The sequence below is a fragment of the Physella acuta genome, unplaced genomic scaffold, assembly GCF_028476545.2.
Source record: "Physella acuta isolate Inbredline_101_S28 unplaced genomic scaffold, ASM2847654v3 ptg000385l, whole genome shotgun sequence".
Taxonomy (NCBI): Eukaryota; Metazoa; Mollusca; class Gastropoda; family Physidae; genus Physella; species Physella acuta.
The window spans coordinates 352,077-373,441 of record NW_026731904.1 but is presented as its reverse complement, the minus strand read 5'-3'; the positions used below and the strand labels follow the sequence as shown (position 1 = coordinate 373,441).

The 21,365-nt window shown below is 38.7% G+C and overlaps 1 protein-coding gene across 4 annotated transcripts in view; it reads right to left on the bottom strand.

Annotated features, from left to right (window-relative positions):
* Positions 1–21,365, bottom strand: part of LOC131942048 (tyrosine-protein phosphatase non-receptor type 4) — a 172,178-nt gene that overhangs the window by 39,165 nt on the left and 111,648 nt on the right. For all 4 annotated transcript variants that reach the window (XM_059301720.1, XM_059301722.1, XM_059301723.1 and 1 more), the window contains one exon: positions 3,505–3,594. In XM_059301720.1, coding sequence (XP_059157703.1) covers positions 3,505–3,594 — 90 coding nt within the window. The remainder of the gene's footprint in view (positions 1–3,504; positions 3,595–21,365) is intronic.

Here is a 21,365-nt window from a genome sequence, read left to right as displayed (position 1 = left end):
GGTGATATGGTGGGTGGGTGGGTGGAGGTGATATGGTGGGTGGGTGGAGGTGATATGGTGGGTGGGTGGGTGGGTGGAGGTGATATGGTGGGTGGGTGGTGGAGGTGATATGGTGGGTGGGTGGAGGTGATATGGTGGGTGGGTGGAGGTGATATGGTGGGTGGGTGGTGGTGATATGGTGGGTGGGTGGAGGTGATATGGTGGGTGGGTGGAGGTGATATGGTGGGTGGGTGATGGTGATATGGTGGGTGGGTGGTGGTGATATGGTGGGTGGGTGGAGGTGATATGGTGGGTGGGTGGAGATGATATGGTGGGTGGGTGGAGGTGATATGGTGGGTGGGTTGGTGGAGGTGATATGGTGGGTGGGTGGGTGGAGGTGATATGGTGGGTGGGTGGGTGGAGGTGATATGGTGGGTGGGTGGAGGTAATATGGTGGGTGGGTGGTGGTGATATGGTGGGTGGGTGGAGGTAATATGGTGGGTGGGTGGAGGTGATATGGTGGGTGGGTGGAGGTGATATGGTGGGTGGGTGGAGGTGATATGGTGGGTGGGTGGGTGAAGGTGATATGGTGTGGTTAGGGTTAGTGTAGGTGGTAAAATAGTGGATGTATGTGGTTAGGGTTAGTGTAGGTGGTAAAATAGTGGATGTATGTGGTTAGGGTTAGTGTAGGTGGTAAAATAGTGAATGTGTGTGGTTAGGGTTAGTGTAGGTGGTAAAATAGTGGATGTATGTGGTTAGGGTTAGTGGAAGTGGTAGAGTGTGTGGGTGAAAGTGGTACGGTGTGTAAAAATGATGTTCAACCATCTGAGCTTGTTATTAATTACCTTGACATTGAAACCAATGTGGTGGGTGTGTGGAGGTGATATGGTGGGTGGGTGGAGGTGATATGGTGGGTGGGTGGAGGTGATATGGTGGGTGGGTGGAGGTGATATGGTGGGTGGGTGGAGGTGATATGGTGGGTGTGTGGAGGTGATATGGTGGGTGGGTGGGTGGAGGTGATATGGTGGGTGGGTGTGTGGAGGTGATATGGTGGGTGGGTGGAGGTGATATGGTGGGTGGGTGGAGGTGATATGGTGGGTGGGTGGGTGGAGGTGATATGGTGGGTGGGTGGGTGGAGGTGATATGGTGGGTGGGTGGGTTGAGCTGATATGGTGGGTGGGTGGGTTGAGGTGATATGGTGGGTGGGTGGTGGTGATATGGTGGGTGGGTGGGTGGAGGTGATATGGTGGGTGGGTGGAGGTGATATGGTGGGTGGGTGGAGGTGATATGGTGGGTGGGTGGAGATGATATGGTGGGTGGGTGGAGGTGATATGGTGGGTGGGTTGGTGGAGGTGATATGGTGGGTGGGTGGGTGGAGGTGATATGGTGGGTGGGTGGGTGGAGGTGATATGGTGGGTGGGTGGAGGTAATATGGTGGGTGGGGGAGGGGATATGGTGGGGTGGGTGGAGGTGATAGGGTGGGTGGGTGGAGGTGGAGATGTGGGGGGGTGGAGGTGATATGGTGGGTGGGTGGAGGTGATATGGTGGGTGGGTGGGTGAAGGTGATATGGTGTGGTTAGGGTTAGTGTAGGTGGTAAAATAGTGGATGTATGTGGTTAGGGTTAGTGTAGGTGGTAAAATAGTGGATGTATGTGGTTAGGGTTAGTGTAGGTGGTAAAATAGTGAATGTGTGTGGTTAGGGTTAGTGTAGGTGGTAAAATAGTGGATGTATGTGGTTAGGGTTAGTGGAAGTGGTAGAGTGTGTGGGTGAAAGTGGTACGGTGTGTAAAAATGATGTTCAACCATCTGAGCTTGTTATTAATTACCTTGACATTGAAACCAATGTGGTGGGTGTGTGGAGGTGATATGGTGGGTGGGTGGAGGTGATATGGTGGGTGGGTGGAGGTGATATGGTGGGTGGGTGGAGGTGATATGGTGGGTGTGTGGAGGTGATATGGTGGGTGGGTGGGTGGAGGTGATATGGTGGGTGGGTGTGTGGAGGTGATATGGTGGGTGGGTGGAGGTGATATGGTGGGTGGGTGGAGGTGATATGGTGGGTGGGTGGGTGGAGGTGATATGGTGGGTGGGTGGGTGGAGGTGATATGGTGGGTGGGTGGGTTGAGGTGATATGGTGGGTGGGTGGGTTGAGGTGATATGGTGGGTGGGTGGTGGTGATATGGTGGGTGGGTGGGTGGAGGTGATATGGTGGGTGGGTGGAGGTGATATGGTGGGTGGGTGGGTGGAGGTGATATGGTGGGTGGGTGGGTGGAGGTGATATGGTGGGTGGGTGGGTGGAGGTGATATGGTGGGTTGGTGGGTGGAGGTGATATGGTGGGTGGGTGGGTGGAGGTGATATGGTGGGTGGGTGGGTAGAGGTGATATGGTGGGTGGAGGTGATATGGTGGGTGGGTGGAGGTGATATGGTGGGTGGGTGGAGGTGATATGGTGGGTGGGTGGAGGTGATATGGTGGGTGGGTGGAGGTGATATGGTGGGTGGGTGGAGGTGATATGGTGGGTGGGTGGAGGTGATATGGTGGGTGGGTGGGTGGAGGTGATATGGTGGGTGGGTGGGTGGAGGTGATATGGTGGGTGGGTGGAGGTGATATGGTGGGTGGGTGGTGGTGATATGGTGGGTGGGTGGAGGTGAAATGGTGGGTGGGTGGTGGTGATATGGTGGGTGGGTGGAGGTGATATGGTGGGTGGGTGGGTGGAGGTGATATGGTGGGTGGGTGGAGGTGATATGGTGGGTGGGTGGAGGTGATATGGTGGGTGGGTGAGTGGAGGTGATATGGTGGGTGGGTGGAGGTGATATGGTGGGTGGGTGGGTGGAGGTGATATGGTGGGTGGGTGGAGGTGATATGGTGGGTGGGTGGAGGTGATATGGTGGGTGGGTGGGTGGAGGTGATATGGTGGGTGGGTGGGTGGAGGTGATATGGTGGGTGGGTGGGTGGAGGTGATCTGGTGGGTGGATGGGTGGAGGTGATATGGTGGGTAGATAGGTGTAAATTTTTAGGTGTTAGGATGGAAGTGGTTAAGTAATGTAAGTGTAGGTGGTAAAATAGTGGATGTATGTGGTTAGGGTTAGTTTAGGTGGTAAAATAGTGGATGTATGTGGTTAAGGTTAGTGTAGGTGGTAAAATAGTGGATGTGTGTGGTTAGGGTTAGTGTAGGTGGTAAAATAGTGGATGTATGTGGTTAGGGTTAGTGTAGGTGGTAAAATAGTGGATGTATGTGGTTAGGGTTAGTGTAGGTGGTAAAATAGTGGATGTATGTGGTTAGGGTTATTGTAATTGGTAAAATAGTGGATGTATGTGGTTAGGGTTAGTGTAGGTGGTAAAATAGTGGATGTATGTGGGTAGGGTTAGTGTAGGTGGTAAAATAGTGGATGTATGTGGTTAGGGTTATTGTAATTGGTAAAATAGTGGATGTATGTGGTTAGGGTTTGTGGAAGTGGTAAAGTGTGTGGTTGGAAGTGGTGCGGTGTGTAAAAATGATGTTCAACCATCTGAGCTTGATATTAATTACCTTGACATTGAAACCAAATCTTCCCTTCTCATCTGGCTTCATCCGTATGGTAACCAGACCATGAGCATCAGTAAACCCATTCCCATTAGGCTGTGGAAACATTGGAATTAGGCATTGACAGACAAGTACTTTTCTATTGAAATAATACAGCTCAACAGAAAACAAATCGGGAGTGCCGGTATTTGGGATGGCAATATTTTACTAGCTTTTATTTAACTTTCTTCTTCTAATTTGATGTCAGATAACATTGTCAAGTTTGACTAGCTTTAACTTTCTTCTTCTAATTTGATGTCAGATAACATTGTCAAGTTTGACTAGCTTTTATTTAACTTCTTCTAATTTGATGTCAGATAACATTGTCAAGTTTGACTAGCTTTTATTTAACTTCTTCTAATTTGATGTCAGATAGCATTGTCAAGTTTGACTAGCTTTTATTTAACTTCTTCTAATTTGATGTCAGATAGCATTGTCAAGTTTGACTAGCTTTTATTTAACTTCTTCTAATTTGATGTCAGATAACATTGTCAAGTTTGACTAGCTTTCATTTAACTTCTTCTAATTTGATGTCAGATAACATTGTCAAGTTTGACTAGCTTTTATTTAACTTCTTCTAATTTGATGTCAGATAACATTGTCAAGTTTGACTAGCTTTTATTTAACTTCTTCTAATTTGATGTCAGATAACATTGTCAAGTTTGACTAGCTTTTATTTAACTTCTTCTAATTTGATGTCAGATAACATTGTCAAGTTTGACTAGCTTTTATTTAACTTCTTCTAATTTGATGTCAGATAACATTGTCAAGTTTGACTAGCTTTAACTTTCTTCTTCTAATTTGATGTCAGATAGCATTGTCAAGTTTGACTAGCTTTTATTTAACTTCTTCTAATTTGATGTCAGATAGCATTGTCAAGTTTGACTAGCTTTTATTTAACTTCTTCTAATTTGATGTCAGATAACATTGTCAAGTTTGACTAGCTTTTATTTAACTTTCTTCTTCTAATTTGATGTCAGATAGCATTGTCAAGTTTGACTAGCTTTTATTTAACTTCTTCTAATTTGATGTCAGATAACATTGTCAAGTTTGACTAGCTTTTATTTAACTTCTTCTAATTTGATGTCAGATAACATTGTCAAGTTTGACTAGCTTTTATTTAACTTCTTCTAATTTGATGTCAGATAACATTGTCAAGTTTGACTAGCTTTTATTTAACTTCTTCTAATTTGATGTCAGATAGCATTGTCAAGTTTGACTAGCTTTTATTTAACTTCTTCTAATTTGATGTCAGATAATATTGTCAAGTTTGACTAGCTTTTATTTAACTTTCTTCTTCTAATTTGATGTCAGATAGCATTGTCAAGTTTGACTAGCTTTTATTTAACTTCTTCTAATTTGATGTCAGATAACATTGTCAAGTTTGACTAGCTTTTATTTAACTTCTTCTAATTTGATGTCAGATAGCATTGTCAAGTTTGACTAGCTTTAACTTTCTTCTCCTAATTTGATGTCAGATAACATTGTCAAGTTTGACTAGCTTTTATTTAACTTGTCTTCTTCTAATTTGATGTCAGATAACATTGTCAAGTTTGACTAGCTTTTATTTAACTTCTTCTAATTTGATGTCAGATAACATTGTCAAGTTTGACTAGCTTTTATTTAACTTCTTCTAATTTGATGTCAGATAACATTGTCAAGTTTGACTAGCTTTTATTTAACTTCTTCTAATTTGATGTCAGATAACATTGTCAAGTTTGACTAGCTTTTATTTAACTTCTTCTAATTTGATGTCAGATAACATTGTCAAGTTTGACTAGCTTTTATTTAACTTTCTTCTTCTAATTTGATGTCAGATAACATTGTCAAGTTTGACAAGCTTTTATTTAACTTCTTCTAATTTGATGTCAGATAACATTGTCAAGTTTGACTAGCTTTTATTTAACTTCTTCTAATTTGATGTCAGATAACATTGTCAAGTTTGACTAGCTTTTATTTAACTTCTTCTAATTTGATGTCAGATAACATTGTCAAGTTTGACTAGCTTTTATTTAACTTCTTCTAATTTGATGTCAGATAACATTGTCAAGTTTGACTAGCTTTTATTTAACTTCTTCTAATTTGATGTCAGATAACATTGTCAAGTTTGACTAGCTTTTATTTAACTTTCTTCTTCTAATTTGATGTCAGATAACATTGTCAAGTTTGACTAGCTTTTATTTAACTTTCTTCTTCTAATTTGATGTCAGATAACATTGTCAAGTTTGAAACGAATAGGTCTGTAAGAAGAGGTCAAAATTTGACCAGGCAGTGTCGATGACAAAAGAATGAGGAAGCAAGTTAACTAAAAGCTTGTAAAAAGAAACATTTTATTTTCTCGTCTACAGAGTGTTGATGAAGTATTATAATCGTACTGAATAAAAAAGGTTTTGACAGTTTTTGCCATTTTAATCATCTCTATCATATAAGGAACAAAAAAGATGCACCATAATCGTCCAAAAAAATTGAAATAGAGTTTTTGACAAAGTTTGACGTTTTACATCCTTCGGGAATAGAAAAACTTGGTTTAGCAATTTTGCATGTATGTCTGTGATGCATGTAAACACGATAACTTGAGCAACATTTCAGTTAAGTTGACGAAATTTCATATATAATTTTATATCAAATTTGTAGATCTGTATCAACTTTTGAATGATTTCCAGTAACTGTTTTTTCAAAAGTCAATAACTAGTAGAATGCATTCAACTTTTGAACGATTTCCGCTAACTGGATAATTTCCATGTGAACACTTTATCTTGAGTACTGTTTCATTTAAATAAAAGAAATTTTATATAAAAGTATAGGATCTTATATTTAGATTATTTTAAATTTTTGAATGACCTTTGATAACCGGAAGAGGTACTTTAATTAGGGATGTCACTAGACTTGGAAAAAAAATTAGTAAATTTTCATCGAACAAGAACTCAATATGTTTTTATCTAATTTTCTATTTCAGTTAAAACTGCCTCACGCCGTTACTGTACTAATTAATCGTTTAATAGAGCTAATATTTTAAATAAAACAAGTTGATGTTACTCTAAAATAACAGTCTTGTCAATTGCAATATTATGTTTACCTTTTAAAAAACGTTCAATAAGTTTTTTTAAACAAGTAACAAAAGTGGCAATTAAGTTTTATTTTACATTTTTACATATTTTACCTTTAGACCCTTGTTTAGATAATTGAATTTCAGTCACACAAATTAAATGTATACTATAGTATGACAATTCAAAGACAAAAAACATAATAAAGTTTTAAAAAAAGTTTTTTTTTTTAAATTTTATCTACCACAAGGTGTGATTTTGTTACACAATATGACAATTTTTATTTTTTAGATACAATGCATACAATTTTTTTATTGTACTTTTAGTGAAACAAATCCTCAAATTTCCCTGAATTAAAGGTATGAGTCATGTTGTGGATAACTCATTTATTTTTTAAGATACATTGAAAAAAATTGTCATATTGATTATTCTATCATTGTTCATGTCTGTGCATAGTTTCATTGAATTTTATAAACTTGTTTTTTTTCCCCTGATTTTTTAGTGAATTTGTAAAATTGTAACAAAATCACATTTTCTTCAATAAAAGTAAAAAAAAAAAAAACAAGTCTTCAACTGTAAAGAGACTTGTCTTAAATTGAAATTTGATACGAAATTCAATAGTTCTGCGCATGCGCAGTGGCTGAAAGAAACTGCTAATGATCAGTGCACAAGTGCAGATGTATTTGCAGTCAGCTTGGAATTAAATCCTTATTAAAGCCTTAATAAAGCCTTAATAAATCCTTATTAAAGACTTAATAAATCCTTATTAAATCCTTATTAAAGCCTTAATAAAGCCTTAATAAATCCTTATTAAAGCCTTAATAAATCCTTATTAAATCCTTATTAAAGCCTGAATAAAGCCTTAATAAATCCTTATTAAAGCCTTAATAAATCCTTATTAAATCCTTAATAAATCCTTATTAAAGCCTTAATAAATCCTTATTAAAGCCTTAATAAATCCTTATTAAAGCCTTAATAAATCCTTATTAAATCCTTATTAAAGCCTTAATAAATCCTTATTAAAGCTTTAATAAATCCTTATTAAATCCTTATTAAATCCTTATTAAAGCCTTATTAAATCCTTATTAAAGCCTTAATAAATCCTTATTAAAGCCTTAATAAATCCTTATTAAATCCTTATTAAAGCCTTAATAAATCCTTATTAAAGCTTTAATAAATCCTTAATAAATCCTTATTAAATCCTTATTAAAGCCTTAATAAATCCTTATTAAATCTTTATTAAATCCTTATTAAAGCCTTATTAAAGCCTTAATAAATCCTTATTAAATCTTTATTAAATCCTTAATAAATCCTTAATAAATCCTTATTAAAGCCTTAATAAATCCTTATTAAATCCTTATTAAAGCCTTAATAAATCCTTATTAAATCCTTATTAAAGCCTTATTAAATGCTTATTAAAGCCTTATTAAATCCTTATTAAATCCTTATTAAATCCTTATTAAAGCCATAATAAATCCTTATTAAATCCTTATTAAAGCCTTAATAAATCCTTATTAAATCTTTATTAAATCCTTATTAAAGCCTTATTAAATCCTTATTAAAGCCTTAATAAATCCTTATTAAAGCCTTAATAAATCCTTATTAAATCCTTATTAAATCTTTATTAAATCCTTAATAAATCCTTAATAAATCCTTATTAAAGCCTTAATAAATCCTTATTAAAGCCTTATTAAAGCCTTAATAAATCCTTATTAAATCCTTATTAAAGCCTTAATAAATCCTTATTAAATCCTTATTAAAGCCTTATTAAATCCTTATTAAAGCCTTAATAAATCCTTATTAAATCCTTATTAAATCCTTATTAAATCCTTAATAAATCCTTATTAAATCCTTATTAAAGCCTTAATAAATCCTTATTAAATCCTTATTAAAGCCTTATTAAATCCTTATTAAATCCTTATTAAAGCCTTATTAAATCCTTATTAAAGCCTTATTAAAGCCTTATTAAAGCCTTATTAAATCCTTATTAAGTCCTTATTAAAGCCTTAATAAATCCTTATTAAATCCTTATTAAATCCTTATTAAAGCCTTAATAAATCCTTATCAAATCCTTATTAAATCCTTATTAAAGCCTTATTAAAGCCTTTTAAAAAGAACGAGCTGATCCGCGACGTAGCATACGCCGCTATCTAGTTGTTTTAATTTCCGCTTATTAGCTATTCATAATTTGTGAACCGCCCAGTGAAAGCAGCCGTTTACAGACGACAATGAAAAGATCAAGCAGAAATTACCTCCCCTTGGTTTCAAATACTAAATTATCTGCCCCTAATTGCCCTCACTAATTCAGCCCGGCTCTACGATTGTAAGCATTCGTCGTGAACCAAATACCACCAGACTGGTGGGGGTGGTAGCGATAAGCCTGTAGAGCGTGAAAGTAACGGCATGCGTTTACGTGGTGTCTCGCATGGTCCTCATGAACAGAATTATATCATTTCTATTTTTCAGTAATTCATAATTTATGAATTCGACACCACCAATGCTGCGATTGAAAATATTTTGCTTTAAAACACTATCAGTAGCTCGTGAAGGATGATTATCCTCACCCTCACTTTCTACCCCCCCCCCCCCCCTCGTTAAAGCAGTCATCCGTGACAATGAAAAGATCAAGCTAAGCTTGTTATTACCTCCCCTTAGTTTCAAATCGTTTAAAACCTAAAATATCTGCCCTTAAGTCTACGATTGTAAACAGCTCACCAGACTGATAAGGTCGGGGTGGTAGTGATATGGCCTGTTGGGCATGCCTAACCCTAACCCTGGAGAGTGAGAGAGGGGGAGGTTCGGCGTGCGTCTACATCTTGTCGCGCATGAACACCATGAAGAGAATTATATATATATATATATATAGATATGTCTACGGAAAAAAAACAACGTGTAAGGTCCTCTCAGTTCTTTTGACCGTGATTGTTGATTACATATTTTCAGGTTATAGTTGTGAAAAACGTCTGTTAAGATACTAAGGGTGAGAATTTAAGACTAGCATGGTTATCTATTTAGCCTACGTAGTTGTATTTAATAATCAAGAGTATTTTGAAGTAGATAATTGTAGACCCAGGTATGCATAAATACATAACATACTAGCCGTCCCGCAAAGACTATAGAAATCCATAATCGTTGGCACTGTTTAAAACGAAATTATGCGCCATAGCTTCGACAGGATAGCCCTGGGCGCCAAATCAAACAGGTAAATAAATTATCTGTGTTTTACTAACCACATTTCAATTGGGTTAGGGTTAATTATGTATATATTTTTCCAAACACCAAAGCAAATAAAAAGTTATTTTTTTCACCTGATGTAATGTTTTTTTTTGAAGGCAAGTAATTGAGTTTTCCTAATTTTTCAAAGAACGTAATGAGTGCTAAAGGACTAAATGAAAATAATTTTCAGACACAAATATAATTTTTGTGAAGAGTGATACATTTTCTTTAATGTATGTCAGTTACCACTGTTAGTTTGGAAAATGAAATTTGTTTTATAACAACTTCAATATTAGTTTTTGTAATCATTTATTTAGACGATGAGCACTTTAGATATTTAACTTTATGGCGATCAAGTCTATTTTTTACAATGTTTCTTGGTAATCCAGGGTCTACTGTATGCTGTCAGATGTCACATACAGTATTGAACTTTATATTAGATAGGTACACCGACTGAGGCATTCTAAATAATTGTTCTTATTTTTAAATACAATATTGGTTCTAGAGACTAATAATTATTTCGACAAAAAATATTTTCTTTATGAGACCCTTGTACTGTTTCAGCCACCATTGCATCGAATATAAGTAAGTTACAGATACAAAGACTGCTTAACAGTTAAAAGCTATGGTTATTCTGTATTTCGATATAGCCAGATCTACTGTAGGTGTCATAATTTTTTTTATGTTAAAAAAACAAACAGAAGCATTTTTGACAGATTGTGAACCACTGCACTCTTCTGATTAAACGTGCTTCAAACGTACATGTTATAGGCATACAGGTTATTTAAATTCAAAGAATTGTTGATATACTTATCAAATATACTCTTTCATCAGATATTTTTAGTAATTTTTAGCGCAATTTCCATTCTGGAGAATTGCGTTTATTAACTCGTCAAGGATGGATGGATGGATGTCCGCAGTTTTAAGTCGTATCTCCTCCTCAACGAAGCAATATCGAGGACTAGTTCCAAAAGCAAAAATGTTAAGCAAGTTCCGAGGATGATTGTGGGCCAAAAAAATTCCCGGAATTCCTTCCTGGATTTCCCGGAAAAGCCAAAAAACCTTGGCCCATATCTCGGCAACCAGACCACTTAGCGACTTGAAACATTTACCAATCGATTCCTGCCATAATTTAGATTAATATTGCCGAAGAAAGTTTTCAAAAATATCCTTTCATTCGGTCACAAAACCTTAATTAAGAACATTTAAACTGAGCATCGTGTAGGCCTAGGATGATATTTACTACTTTTTTAAACTGAGCATCGTGTAGGCCTACTCGTTAAAATAAAACTATTTCCGTTGATATAGGTTAATATAGTTGTCTTTTTTTTTAGCGCAAAAAAATATCCTTTCGTTCGGTCACAAAAAATTAAAAATTGTTATGGATAACATAAGGAAATTGCGCTTAAATTGTCACTAGACTTTTTATTAACTTGTTTACTTTCCTTTTTACTTTCTCGTATATACGAAGTATAGAGAAAGTCTTGTAATCGTGCAAAAAAAAAAATCGAGATTTTTACAAATCATCGATGTTTCACACCTCACTGATACGGAAAAACATAATTTTGCAATCTTGTCCGTATGTCTGTGTGTCTGTCTGTGTGTCTGTCTGTCTGTCTGTCTGTCCGTGTGTAAACACGATAACTTGAGTACCGTTACAGCTAGGTTGATGGAATTTCATATATAAGTATTTTATCAAAATCGTAGATCCGTATCAACTTTTGAGCGATTTCCGATAACCGGAAGTGGTACTTTTCCTACTTTTAATTTTTCAAAAGCCTATAACTTGAGTACTATTTCAGATAGATAAATGAAATTTCATATGTAAGTAAAAGATCTAATTCTCTACCTTCTATTAAATTTTGAGTAATTTCCGTTGACTGGAAGTAGTACTTTACGCTACTTCCGATTTCTCAAAAAACTAATGTAAATTTTAAAAGTAATAATAATATTGCGCACTATTATGCGCTTTTTTATTTGGCGTTCACTTGGTGTGCAATTAATTTGTCTACGAGATTTTATTCTATTTTTAAAACTTTAAGTATTTAAAATGGATTAAAAATCATGTCTATAGTCCGAGTTCCCATCCCCTGTTATTTTATATAAGAATATTCGAGAAAGTTTAGGGGAGATCACTCCCGGTTTATTAATATTTACTTTCTCGTATACACGAAGTATAGAGAAAGTATTGTAATCGTGCACAAAAATCACTTGAAATTTTAACAATTTTCACCGTATTACATCTCAGTCCTTCATCACATCAGAAGTATAGAGGACTTATTTTAATCGGGCAAAAATTATCAATCCAGATTTATCAAAATTAAGAGGTTTTATGCGAAATCCAGTCGGAAAAACTGGGCTTTGCAATTCTGCCCGTATGTCTGTGTGTCTGTGTGTGTGTGTGTCTGTCTGTCCGTGTGTAAACACGATAACTTGAGTACCGTTACTGCTAGGTTGATGAAATTTCATATATAAGTATTTTATCAAAATCGTAGATCCGTATCAACTTTTGACCGATTTCCGATAAACGGAAGTGGTACTTTTTCTACTTTGAATTTTTCAAAAGCCTATAACTTGAGTACTATTTCATATAGATAAATGGAATTTCACATGTAAGTAAAAGATCTAATTCTCTACCTTCTGTTAAATTTTGAGTAATTTCCATTGACCGGAAGTAGTAATTTACGCTACTTCCGATTTCTCAAAAAACTAATGTAAAGTACGAATAATATTGCGCACTATATGCACTTTCTTATTTGGCGTTCACTTGGTGTGCAATTCTTTTGTCTACGAGATTTTATTCTATTTTTAAAAGTTTAAGTAATTTAAACTCATGTCTATATTCCAAGTTATATAAGAATATTCGAGAAAGTTTTGGGGAGATCACTCCCGGTTTATTTAAAAAGTGAGCAAAGCCAATTTCAATGCAATTAATTTAAATGATGTACTTAGTTTTGAGGTTTAAAAAAATGAGTCTGTTCTCTGAGTAGGTGTCTTTATTGTGAGTTCAAAAGATTGAGTTTGTTTTACATATGTTTACAGATATAACCCCCCCCCCCCCCCCATGGCACCTTTTAGGGTGTTGAAAAAAAAGAGTTAAAAACCAACTTTTTAAAACGTATTTTTTTTTACTATTTAAAATATATGAATAAATTTAGTACCTACTATCTTAGAATTGTGAGTTCTCGGCATGGCAACTTCCAAAAAAGCTATGGGACCGTTTTTAAAAATGTGTGACATCCTTAATAATATCGATCAGAGAGTTCCTGTACAGCCAATCAATGTTTGTCTTACGAAAGTCAAACTTCAAGTTATAACTTAGGCTTGCTAATAATAAATAGAAATTTAGCCTTAAAGTTAAAAAAAATATTTTCAAGTTCTAAGATTGATTTGAAAATATTATCTTTCTGAATTTTCAGACTAAAGTTCTTTAAACAATTTAAAAAACAAAAACAAAAAAAAAAACACGATTTTTATCCATTTCAACAATATTAATGTCTATTCGGTCATGTCCATTAAGCCACATTTCATGTCACAGTGCACTGCCACCGAGTCCTGACCAAAAGACTCAAGAGAATAAGATCTTATACCTACGTATACAATTTCTGGATATCGGAAGTCACTCACAAATTGAAAATAGACCAAGTATAAGGTCTTACAGTTGTGTATGAGATTTTTTCCACCTAACTAAACTGAAACAGTACTCAGACTATGGTGTTCCACGGAAATAGAGCAAAGTAGTACTTTCAGTTACTAGAAATCGTTGAAAAGTTGATGGAAACTAGTGCGAACCATGTACTACTTAACTGAAATTTCATTCATCTAACTTGAATTGTACTCAATTTATAGGCTTTTGAGAAACCAGAAGCTGAGTAAGTAGAGTAAGTAGAGTAAGTACCACTTCCAGTTACCTGCAATCGCCGAAAATTTATAGAAAACTAAACATTTGATATAATGCTTATAGTTTATAGATCTATATGAAATTTGGTAAACCTAGCTGAAACGGTACTCTTGTTACCGTATTTACATACATACAAACATATATATATATATATATATATATATATGTATATATATGTATATATATGTATATATATGTATATATATATATATATATATATATATATATATATATATATATATATATATATATATATATATATATATATATATATATATATATATATCAGTGTAGCGTACGCAGGGGGGGGGGGGGGGGGAGCGGGGGGGAGCTGCAGCTCCCCCTCTGACCATTTTCAGCAAAGTGGCGCCTTTTTGGAAACTTTTTAAACTCAAACAATGATATTTGTTAAAAAATATTTTTGTATGTATTTTTTCTATGTAAACCACAAGATTTTTTTTCATGCAGCAATTAAGCATTATTGTACTAGTCTAGTAGTGTCTACGTTTACAACACGTATTAACAGCTGCATCAGTTTGACATTCTAAAAATAACCATTACGATGCATTGCAATGTTTAAAAAACCTCTACGGTAGTACCACGGTAGTACCACTTGGCAAGAGGGGTGTTAAGTTTAAGGCAACTGTATAATGTATTTGCTTACGAATAATCGAATTAGAAAATGTTATACATAAAACTTCACACATAATTACTTTATATATACAGTTTGAATCCTGTGATTAATTAAAAAAAATTACAATACAGACACAAATACAACTAATGTGGCACCTCTATTTAAATTTACTTATGAGCAAACTGCATAGTGGTGGGGAAATTTTGACACGGTCAACAACGTCATCACGATGAAGTAGTAGTATTCTTACAGTTTGGGCGATAGTGATTACGATTACAAATTATATGCAACAGTTACAACCCCCCTCCCCATGGACCCCTCTGTAAAAAAAAATATTGTCATAGTACCACTGCTACTTATTTAAGTCTATTTCTGTAAAAGATATTTGTGTAATATATATTTGTGTAATATATATGTATGTTTAGAACAGTCATCTAAAAACTTACGCTATGTTCACTCTAAGTTGGTTCTCTCCCCCCCCCCCCCTACACATACCTCACCACCTGATCTGTTAAGTACATGTAGAAAAACGCGTAATGATGTACCAAAGTACCATGCCGCCAGAAATTAGCTTTTTAAACGTAAAACTGTGAATATTGTTTTTGCAATTACCAGTAAAAAGTTGTGTGATCAATACAGTAATCTAACCCATACCTATCACTAAGTTAAAAAATGATCTTTAAAGAACACAAAGAAGCATAAGTTAATAAAAATATATGATCTGAACTAAAAGACCAACATTTAGTTAACTATAGGCTGTTTTTCCGTATGTTCCTCTATAAAATTGAAAAGCGTGGTTTTATATAAACTCTGATTTTAAAAACTTTCATTATGCTGTAATACTTTAGCATTTATGATGACAATATATTAAATTCTGATTATAGACAAAAGCATTTTGTAAACACGAATAGTGTTAAACAATTTCATTATATTCTAAAGTAATTATTTATTTCTTTTGACATTTATAATTAAATGTGTAGATATATACATATTTATATTAAGAGAGTGATGATTTCCCCTATTTCACTTGTCTTAAATAATTTCCCAGGAATTATTATGTAAGAATTTTTTTTTTACAAGAATTACAAAACAGATTGTGTTACGTTCATTGTTTTTGGTTGTAGTGTGTGTATATATAAATTTTTTTTTTGTTTAGATTGATACAATTTTTGTTTTGTCGGCCTACATTGTGTGTTTTTTCTTATTTCTTCAGAGTGCCACTTTCAATTTATTTTACATCATAGCGAAGTAATGACATACAGCTAGTAATTATATATATATATATATATATATATATATATATATATATATATATATAATACACGTATATAGAACGTGTTAAAAATTCGGCGCCGTTTTTTGCTCTTTTCGCTCCCCCTACAACGAAAACCTGGATACGCCTCTGATATATATATATACAGGTAAAGATGTTACACAGGGACAGGTAAAGATGTAACACAACGACAGGTAAAGATGGAACACAATGACAGGTAAAGATGCAACACAATGACAGGTAAAGATGTAACACAATGACAGGTAAAGATGTAACACAATGACAGGTAAAGATGGAACACAATGACAGGTAAAGATGGAACACAAGAACAGGTAAAGATGTAACACAATGACAGGTAAAGATGGAACACAATGACAGGTAAAGATGGAACACAAAATATAATAACAGACAGCATCAAGCACAGTGCTCAGTAATATTAAAGACCTTCAATGAGCTATTGATAAACAGTGAGCCAACATAAAGATTTACAATGAGCCAACACTATTGTAAAAAAAAAACTCGCTAGTTTTTATACGATTACATACTTAAATTTTGTCCTTATTAAAAAGGAATATTTAGAAAGCGGATATAGAGTAAAGTGCCATTACCGTATATCAGAAATTACCCAAAGATAAAAATATTCCGGCTTTAAACAGAAGAAAAATATAACTTCCAAGTTACCAGATATTGCCAGAGTTGATAGAAATGTACGTATACGATTTAATAAATAAATAAATATAATCTACGCCCATCTTAGAATGCCTTACCCCTGTGGTGTGTGGACGGCTAGGTGTGGTGTGTGGTCAGCTAGGTGTGGTGTGTGGTTAGCTAGGTGTGGTGTGTAGTTAGCTAGGTGTGGTGTGTGGTTAGCTAGGTGTGGTGTGTGGTTAGCTAGGTGTGGTGTGATGAGCTAGGTGTGGTGTGTGATCAGCTAGGTGTGGTGTGTGGTTAGCTAGGTGTAGTGTGTGGTTAGCTAGTTGTGGTGTGTGGTTAGCTAGTTGTGGTGTGTAGTTAGCTAGGTGTGGTGTGTGGTTAGCTAGGTGTGGTGTGGTTAGCTAGGTGTGGTGTGATTAGCTAGGTGTGGTGTGTGATTAGCTAGGTGTGGTGTGGGGTTAGCTAGGTGTGGTGTGTGATCAGCTAGGTGTGGTGTGTGGTCAGCTAGGTGTGGTGTGTAGTTAGCTAGGTGTGGTGTGTGGTTAGCTAGGTGTGGTGTGTGGTTAGCTAGGTGTGGTGTGTGGTTAGCTAGGTGTGGTGTGTAGTTAGCTAGGTGTGGTGTGTGGTTAGCTAGGTGTGGTGTGTGGTTAGCTAGGTGTGGTGTGTGGTTAGCTAGGTGTGGTGTGTAGTTAGCTAGGTGTGGTGTGGTTAGCTAGGTGTGGTGTGTGGTTAGCTAGGTGTGGTGTGGTTAGCTAGGTGTGGTGTGTGGTTAGCTAGGTGTGGTGTGTGGTTAGATAGGTGTGGTGTATAGTTAGCTAGGTGTGGTGTGTGGTTAGCTAGGTGTGGTGTGTGGTTAGCTAGGTGTGGTGTGTAGTTAGCTAGGTGTGGTGTGTGGTTAGCTAGGTGTGGTGTGTGGTTAGCTAGGTGTGGTGTGTGGTTAGCTAGGTGTGGTGTGTGGTTAGCTAGGTGTGGTGTGGTTAGCTAGGTGTGGTGTGGTTAGCTAGGTGTGGTGTGGTTAGCTAGGTGTGGTGTGTGATTAGCTAGGTGTAGTGTGTGGTTAGCTAGGTGTGGTGTGTGGTTAGCTAGGTGTGGTGTTTGGTTAGATAGGTGTGGTGTGTGGTTAGCTAGGTGTGGTGTGTAGTTAGCTAGGTGTGGTGTGTAGTTAGCTAGGTGTGGTGTGTAGTTAGCTAGGTGTGGTGTGTGGTTAGCTAGGTGTGGTGTGTGGTTAGCTAGGTGTGGTGTGTGGTTAGATAGGTGTGGTGTGTAGTTAGCTAGGTGTGGTATGTGGTTAGCTACGTGTGGTGTGTGGTTAGCTAGGTGTGGTGTGTGGTTAGCTAGGTGTGGTGTGGACAGCTAGGTGTGGTGTGGTGTGGACAGCTAGGTGTGGTGTGTGGTTAGCTAGGTGTGGTGTGTGGTTAGCTAGGTGTGGTGTGTGATTAGCTAGGTGTGGTGTGTGATTAGCTAGGTGTGGTGTGTAGTTAGCTAGGTGTGGTGTGTAGTTAGCTAGTTGTGGTGTGTGGTTAGCTAGGTGTGGTGTGTGGTTAGCTAGGTGTGGTGTGTGGACAGCTAGTTGTGGTGTGTGATTAGCTAGGTGTGGTGTGTGATTAGCTAGGTGTGGTGTGTGATTAGCTAGGTGTGGTGTGTGGTTAGCTAGGTGTGGTGTGTGGTTAGCTAGGTGTGGTGTGTGGTTAGCCCGGTGTGGTGTGTGATTAGCTAGGTGTGGTGTGTGGTTAGCTAGGTGTGGTGTGTGGTTAGCTAGGTGTGGTGTGTGGTTAGCTAGGTGTGGTGTGTGGTCAGCTAGGTGTGGTGTGTGGTTAGCTAGGTGTGGTGTGTAGTTAGCTAGGTGTGGTGTGTGGTTAGCTAGGTGTGGTGTGTGGTTAGCTAGGTATGGTGTGTGGTTAGCTAGATGTGGTGTGTGATCAGCTAGGTGTGGTGTGTGATCAGCTAGGTGTGGTGTGTGGTTAGCTAGGTGTGGTGTGTGGTTAGATAGGTGTGGTGTGGTTAGCTAGGTGTGGTGTGTGGTTAGCTAGGTGTGGTGTGTGGTTAGATAGGTGTGGTGTATAGTTAGCTAGGTGTGGTGTGTGGTTAGCTAGGTGTGGTGTGAATAGCTAGGTGTGGTGTGATTAGCTAGGTGTGGTGTGTGGTTAGCTAGGTGTGGTGTGTAGTTAGCTAGGTGTGGTGTGTGGTTAGCTAGGTGTGGTGTGTGGTTAGCTAGGTGTGGTGTATGGTTAGCTAGGTGTGGTGTGTGGTAAGCCGGGTTAGGTGTGTGGTTAGCTAGGTGTGGTGTGTGGTTAGCTAGGTGTGGTGTGTGGTTAGCTAGGTGTGGTGTGTGGTTAGCTAGGTGTGGTGTGGTTAGCTAGGTGTGGTGTGGTTAGCTAGGTGTGGTGTGGTTAGCTAGGTGTGGTGTGTGATTAGCTAGGTGTAGTGTGTGGTTAGCTAGGTGTGGTGTGTGGTTAGCTAGGTGTGGTGTTTGGTTAGATAGGTGTGGTGTGTGGTTAGCTAGGTGTGGTGTGTAGTTAGCTAGGTGTGGTGTGTAGTTAGCTAGGTGTGGTGTGTAGTTAGCTAGGTGTGGTGTGTGGTTAGCTAGGTGTGGTGTGTGGTTAGCTAGGTGTGGTGTGTGGTTAGCTAGGTGTGGTGTGTGGTTAGATAGGTGTGGTGTGTAGTTAGCTAGGTGTGGTATGTGGTTAGCTACGTGTGGTGTGTGGTTAGCTAGGTGTGGTGTGTGGTTAGCTAGGTGTGGTGTGGACAGCTAGGTGTGGTGTGGTGTGGACAGCTAGGTGTGGTGTGTGGTTAGCTAGGTGTGGTGTGTGGTTAGCTAGGTGTGGTGTGTGATTAGCTAGGTGTGGTGTGTGATTAGCTAGGTGTGGTGTGTAGTTAGCTAGGTGTGGTGTGTAGTTAGCTAGTTGTGGTGTGTGGTTAGCTAGGTGTGGTGTGTGGTTAGCTAGGTGTGGTGTGTGGACAGCTAGTTGTGGTGTGTGATTAGCTAGGTGTGGTGTGTGATTAGCTAGGTGTGGTGTGTGATTAGCTAGGTGTGGTGTGTGGTTAGCTAGGTGTGGTGTGTGGTTAGCTAGGTGTGGTGTGTGGTTAGCCGGGTGTGGTGTGTGATTAGCTAGGTGTGGTGTGTGGTTAGCTAGGTGTGGTGTGTGGTTAGCTAGGTGTGGTGTGTGGTTAGCTAGGTGTGGTGTGTGGTCAGCTAGGTGTGGTGTGTGGTTAGCTAGGTGTGGTGTGTAGTTAGCTAGGTGTGGTGTGTGGTTAGCTAGGTGTGGTGTGTGGTTAGCTAGGTATGGTGTGTGGTTAGCTAGATGTGGTGTGTGATCAGCTAGGTGTGGTGTGTGATCAGCTAGGTGTGGTGTGTGGTTAGCTAGGTGTGGTGTGTGGTTAGATAGGTGTGGTGTGGTTAGCTAGGTGTGGTGTGTGGTTAGCTAGGTGTGGTGTGTGGTTAGATAGGTGTGGTGTATAGTTAGCTAGGTGTGGTGTGTGGTTAGCTAGGTGTGGTGTGAATAGCTAGGTGTGGTGTGATTAGCTAGGTGTGGTGTGTGGTTAGCTAGGTGTGGTGTGTAGTTAGCTAGGTGTGGTGTGATTAGCTAGGTGTGGTGTGTGGTTAGCTAGGTGTGGTGTATGGTTAGCTAGGTGTGGTGTGTGGTAAGCCGGGTTAGGTGTGTGGTTAGCTAGGTGTGGTGTGTGGTTAGCTAGGTGTGGTGTGTGATCAGCTAGTTGTGGTGTGTGGTTAGCTAGGTGTGGTGTGATCAGCTAGGTGTGGTGTGTGATCAGCTAGGTGTGGTGTGTGGTTAGCTAGGTGTAGTGTGTGGTTAGCTAGGTGTGGTGTGTGGTTAGCTAGTTGTGGTGTGTAGTTAGCTAGGTGTGGTGTGTGGTTAGCTAGGTGTGGTGTGGTTAGCTAGGTGTGGTGTGATTAGCTAGGTGTGGTGTGTGATTAGCTAGGTGTGGTGTGGGGTTAGCTAGGTGTGGTGTGTGATCAGCTAGGTGTGGTGTGTGGTCAGCTAGGTGTGGTGTGTAGTTAGCTAGGTGTGGTGTGTGGTTAGCTAGGTGTGGTGTGTGGTTAGCTAGGTGTGGTGTGTGGTTAGCTAGGTGTGGTGTGTGGTTAGCTAGGTGTGGTGTGTAGTTAGCTAGGTGTGGTGTGTGGTTAGCTAGGTGTGGTGTGTGGTTAGCTAGGTGTGGTGTGTGGTTAGCTAGGTGTGGTGTGTAGTTAGCTAGGTGTGGTGTGGTTAGCTAGGTGTGGTGTGTGGTTAGCTAGGTGTGGTGTGGTTAGCTAGGTGTGGTGTGTGGTTAGCTAGGTGTGGTGTGTGGTTAGATAGGTGTGGTGTATAGTTAGCTAGGTGTGGTGTGTGGTTAGCTAGGTGTGGTGTGTGGTTAGCTAGGTGTGGTGTGTAGTTAGCTAGGTGTGGTGTGTGGTTAGCTAGGTGTGGTGTGTGGTTAGCTAGGTGTGGTGTGTGGTTAGCTAGGTGTGGTGTGGTTAGCTAGGTGTGGTGTGGTTAGCTAGGTGTGGTGTGTGGTTAGCTAGGTGTGGTGTGGTTAGCTAGGTGTGGTGTGTGATTAGCTAGGTGTAGTGTGTGGTTAGCTAGGTGTGGTGTGTGGTTAGCTAGGTGTGGTGTTTGGTTAGATAGGTGTGGTGTGTGGTTAGCTAGGTGTGGTGTGTAGTTAGCTAGGTGTGGTGTGTAGTTAGCTAGGTGTGGTGTGTGGTTAGCTATGTGTGGTGTGTGGTTAGCTAGGTGTGGTGTGTGGTTAGCTAGGTGTGGTGTGTGGTTAGATAGGTGTGGTGTGTAGTTAGCTAGGTGTGGTATGTGGTTAGCTACGTGTGGTGTGTGGTTAGCTAGGTGTGGTGTGTGGTTAGCTAGGTGTGGTGTGGACAGCTAGGTGTGGTGTGTGGTTAGCTAGGTGTGGTGTGTGGTTAGCTAGGTGTGGTGTGTGATTAGCTAGGTGTGGTGTGTGATTAGCTAGGTGTGGTGTGTAGTTAGCTAGGTGTGGTGTGTAGTTAGCTAGTTGTGGTGTGTGGTTAGCTAGGTGTGGTGTGTGGTTAGCTAGGTGTGGTGTGTGGACAGCTAGTTGTGGTGTGTGATTAGCTAGGTGTGGTGTGTGATTAGCTAGGTG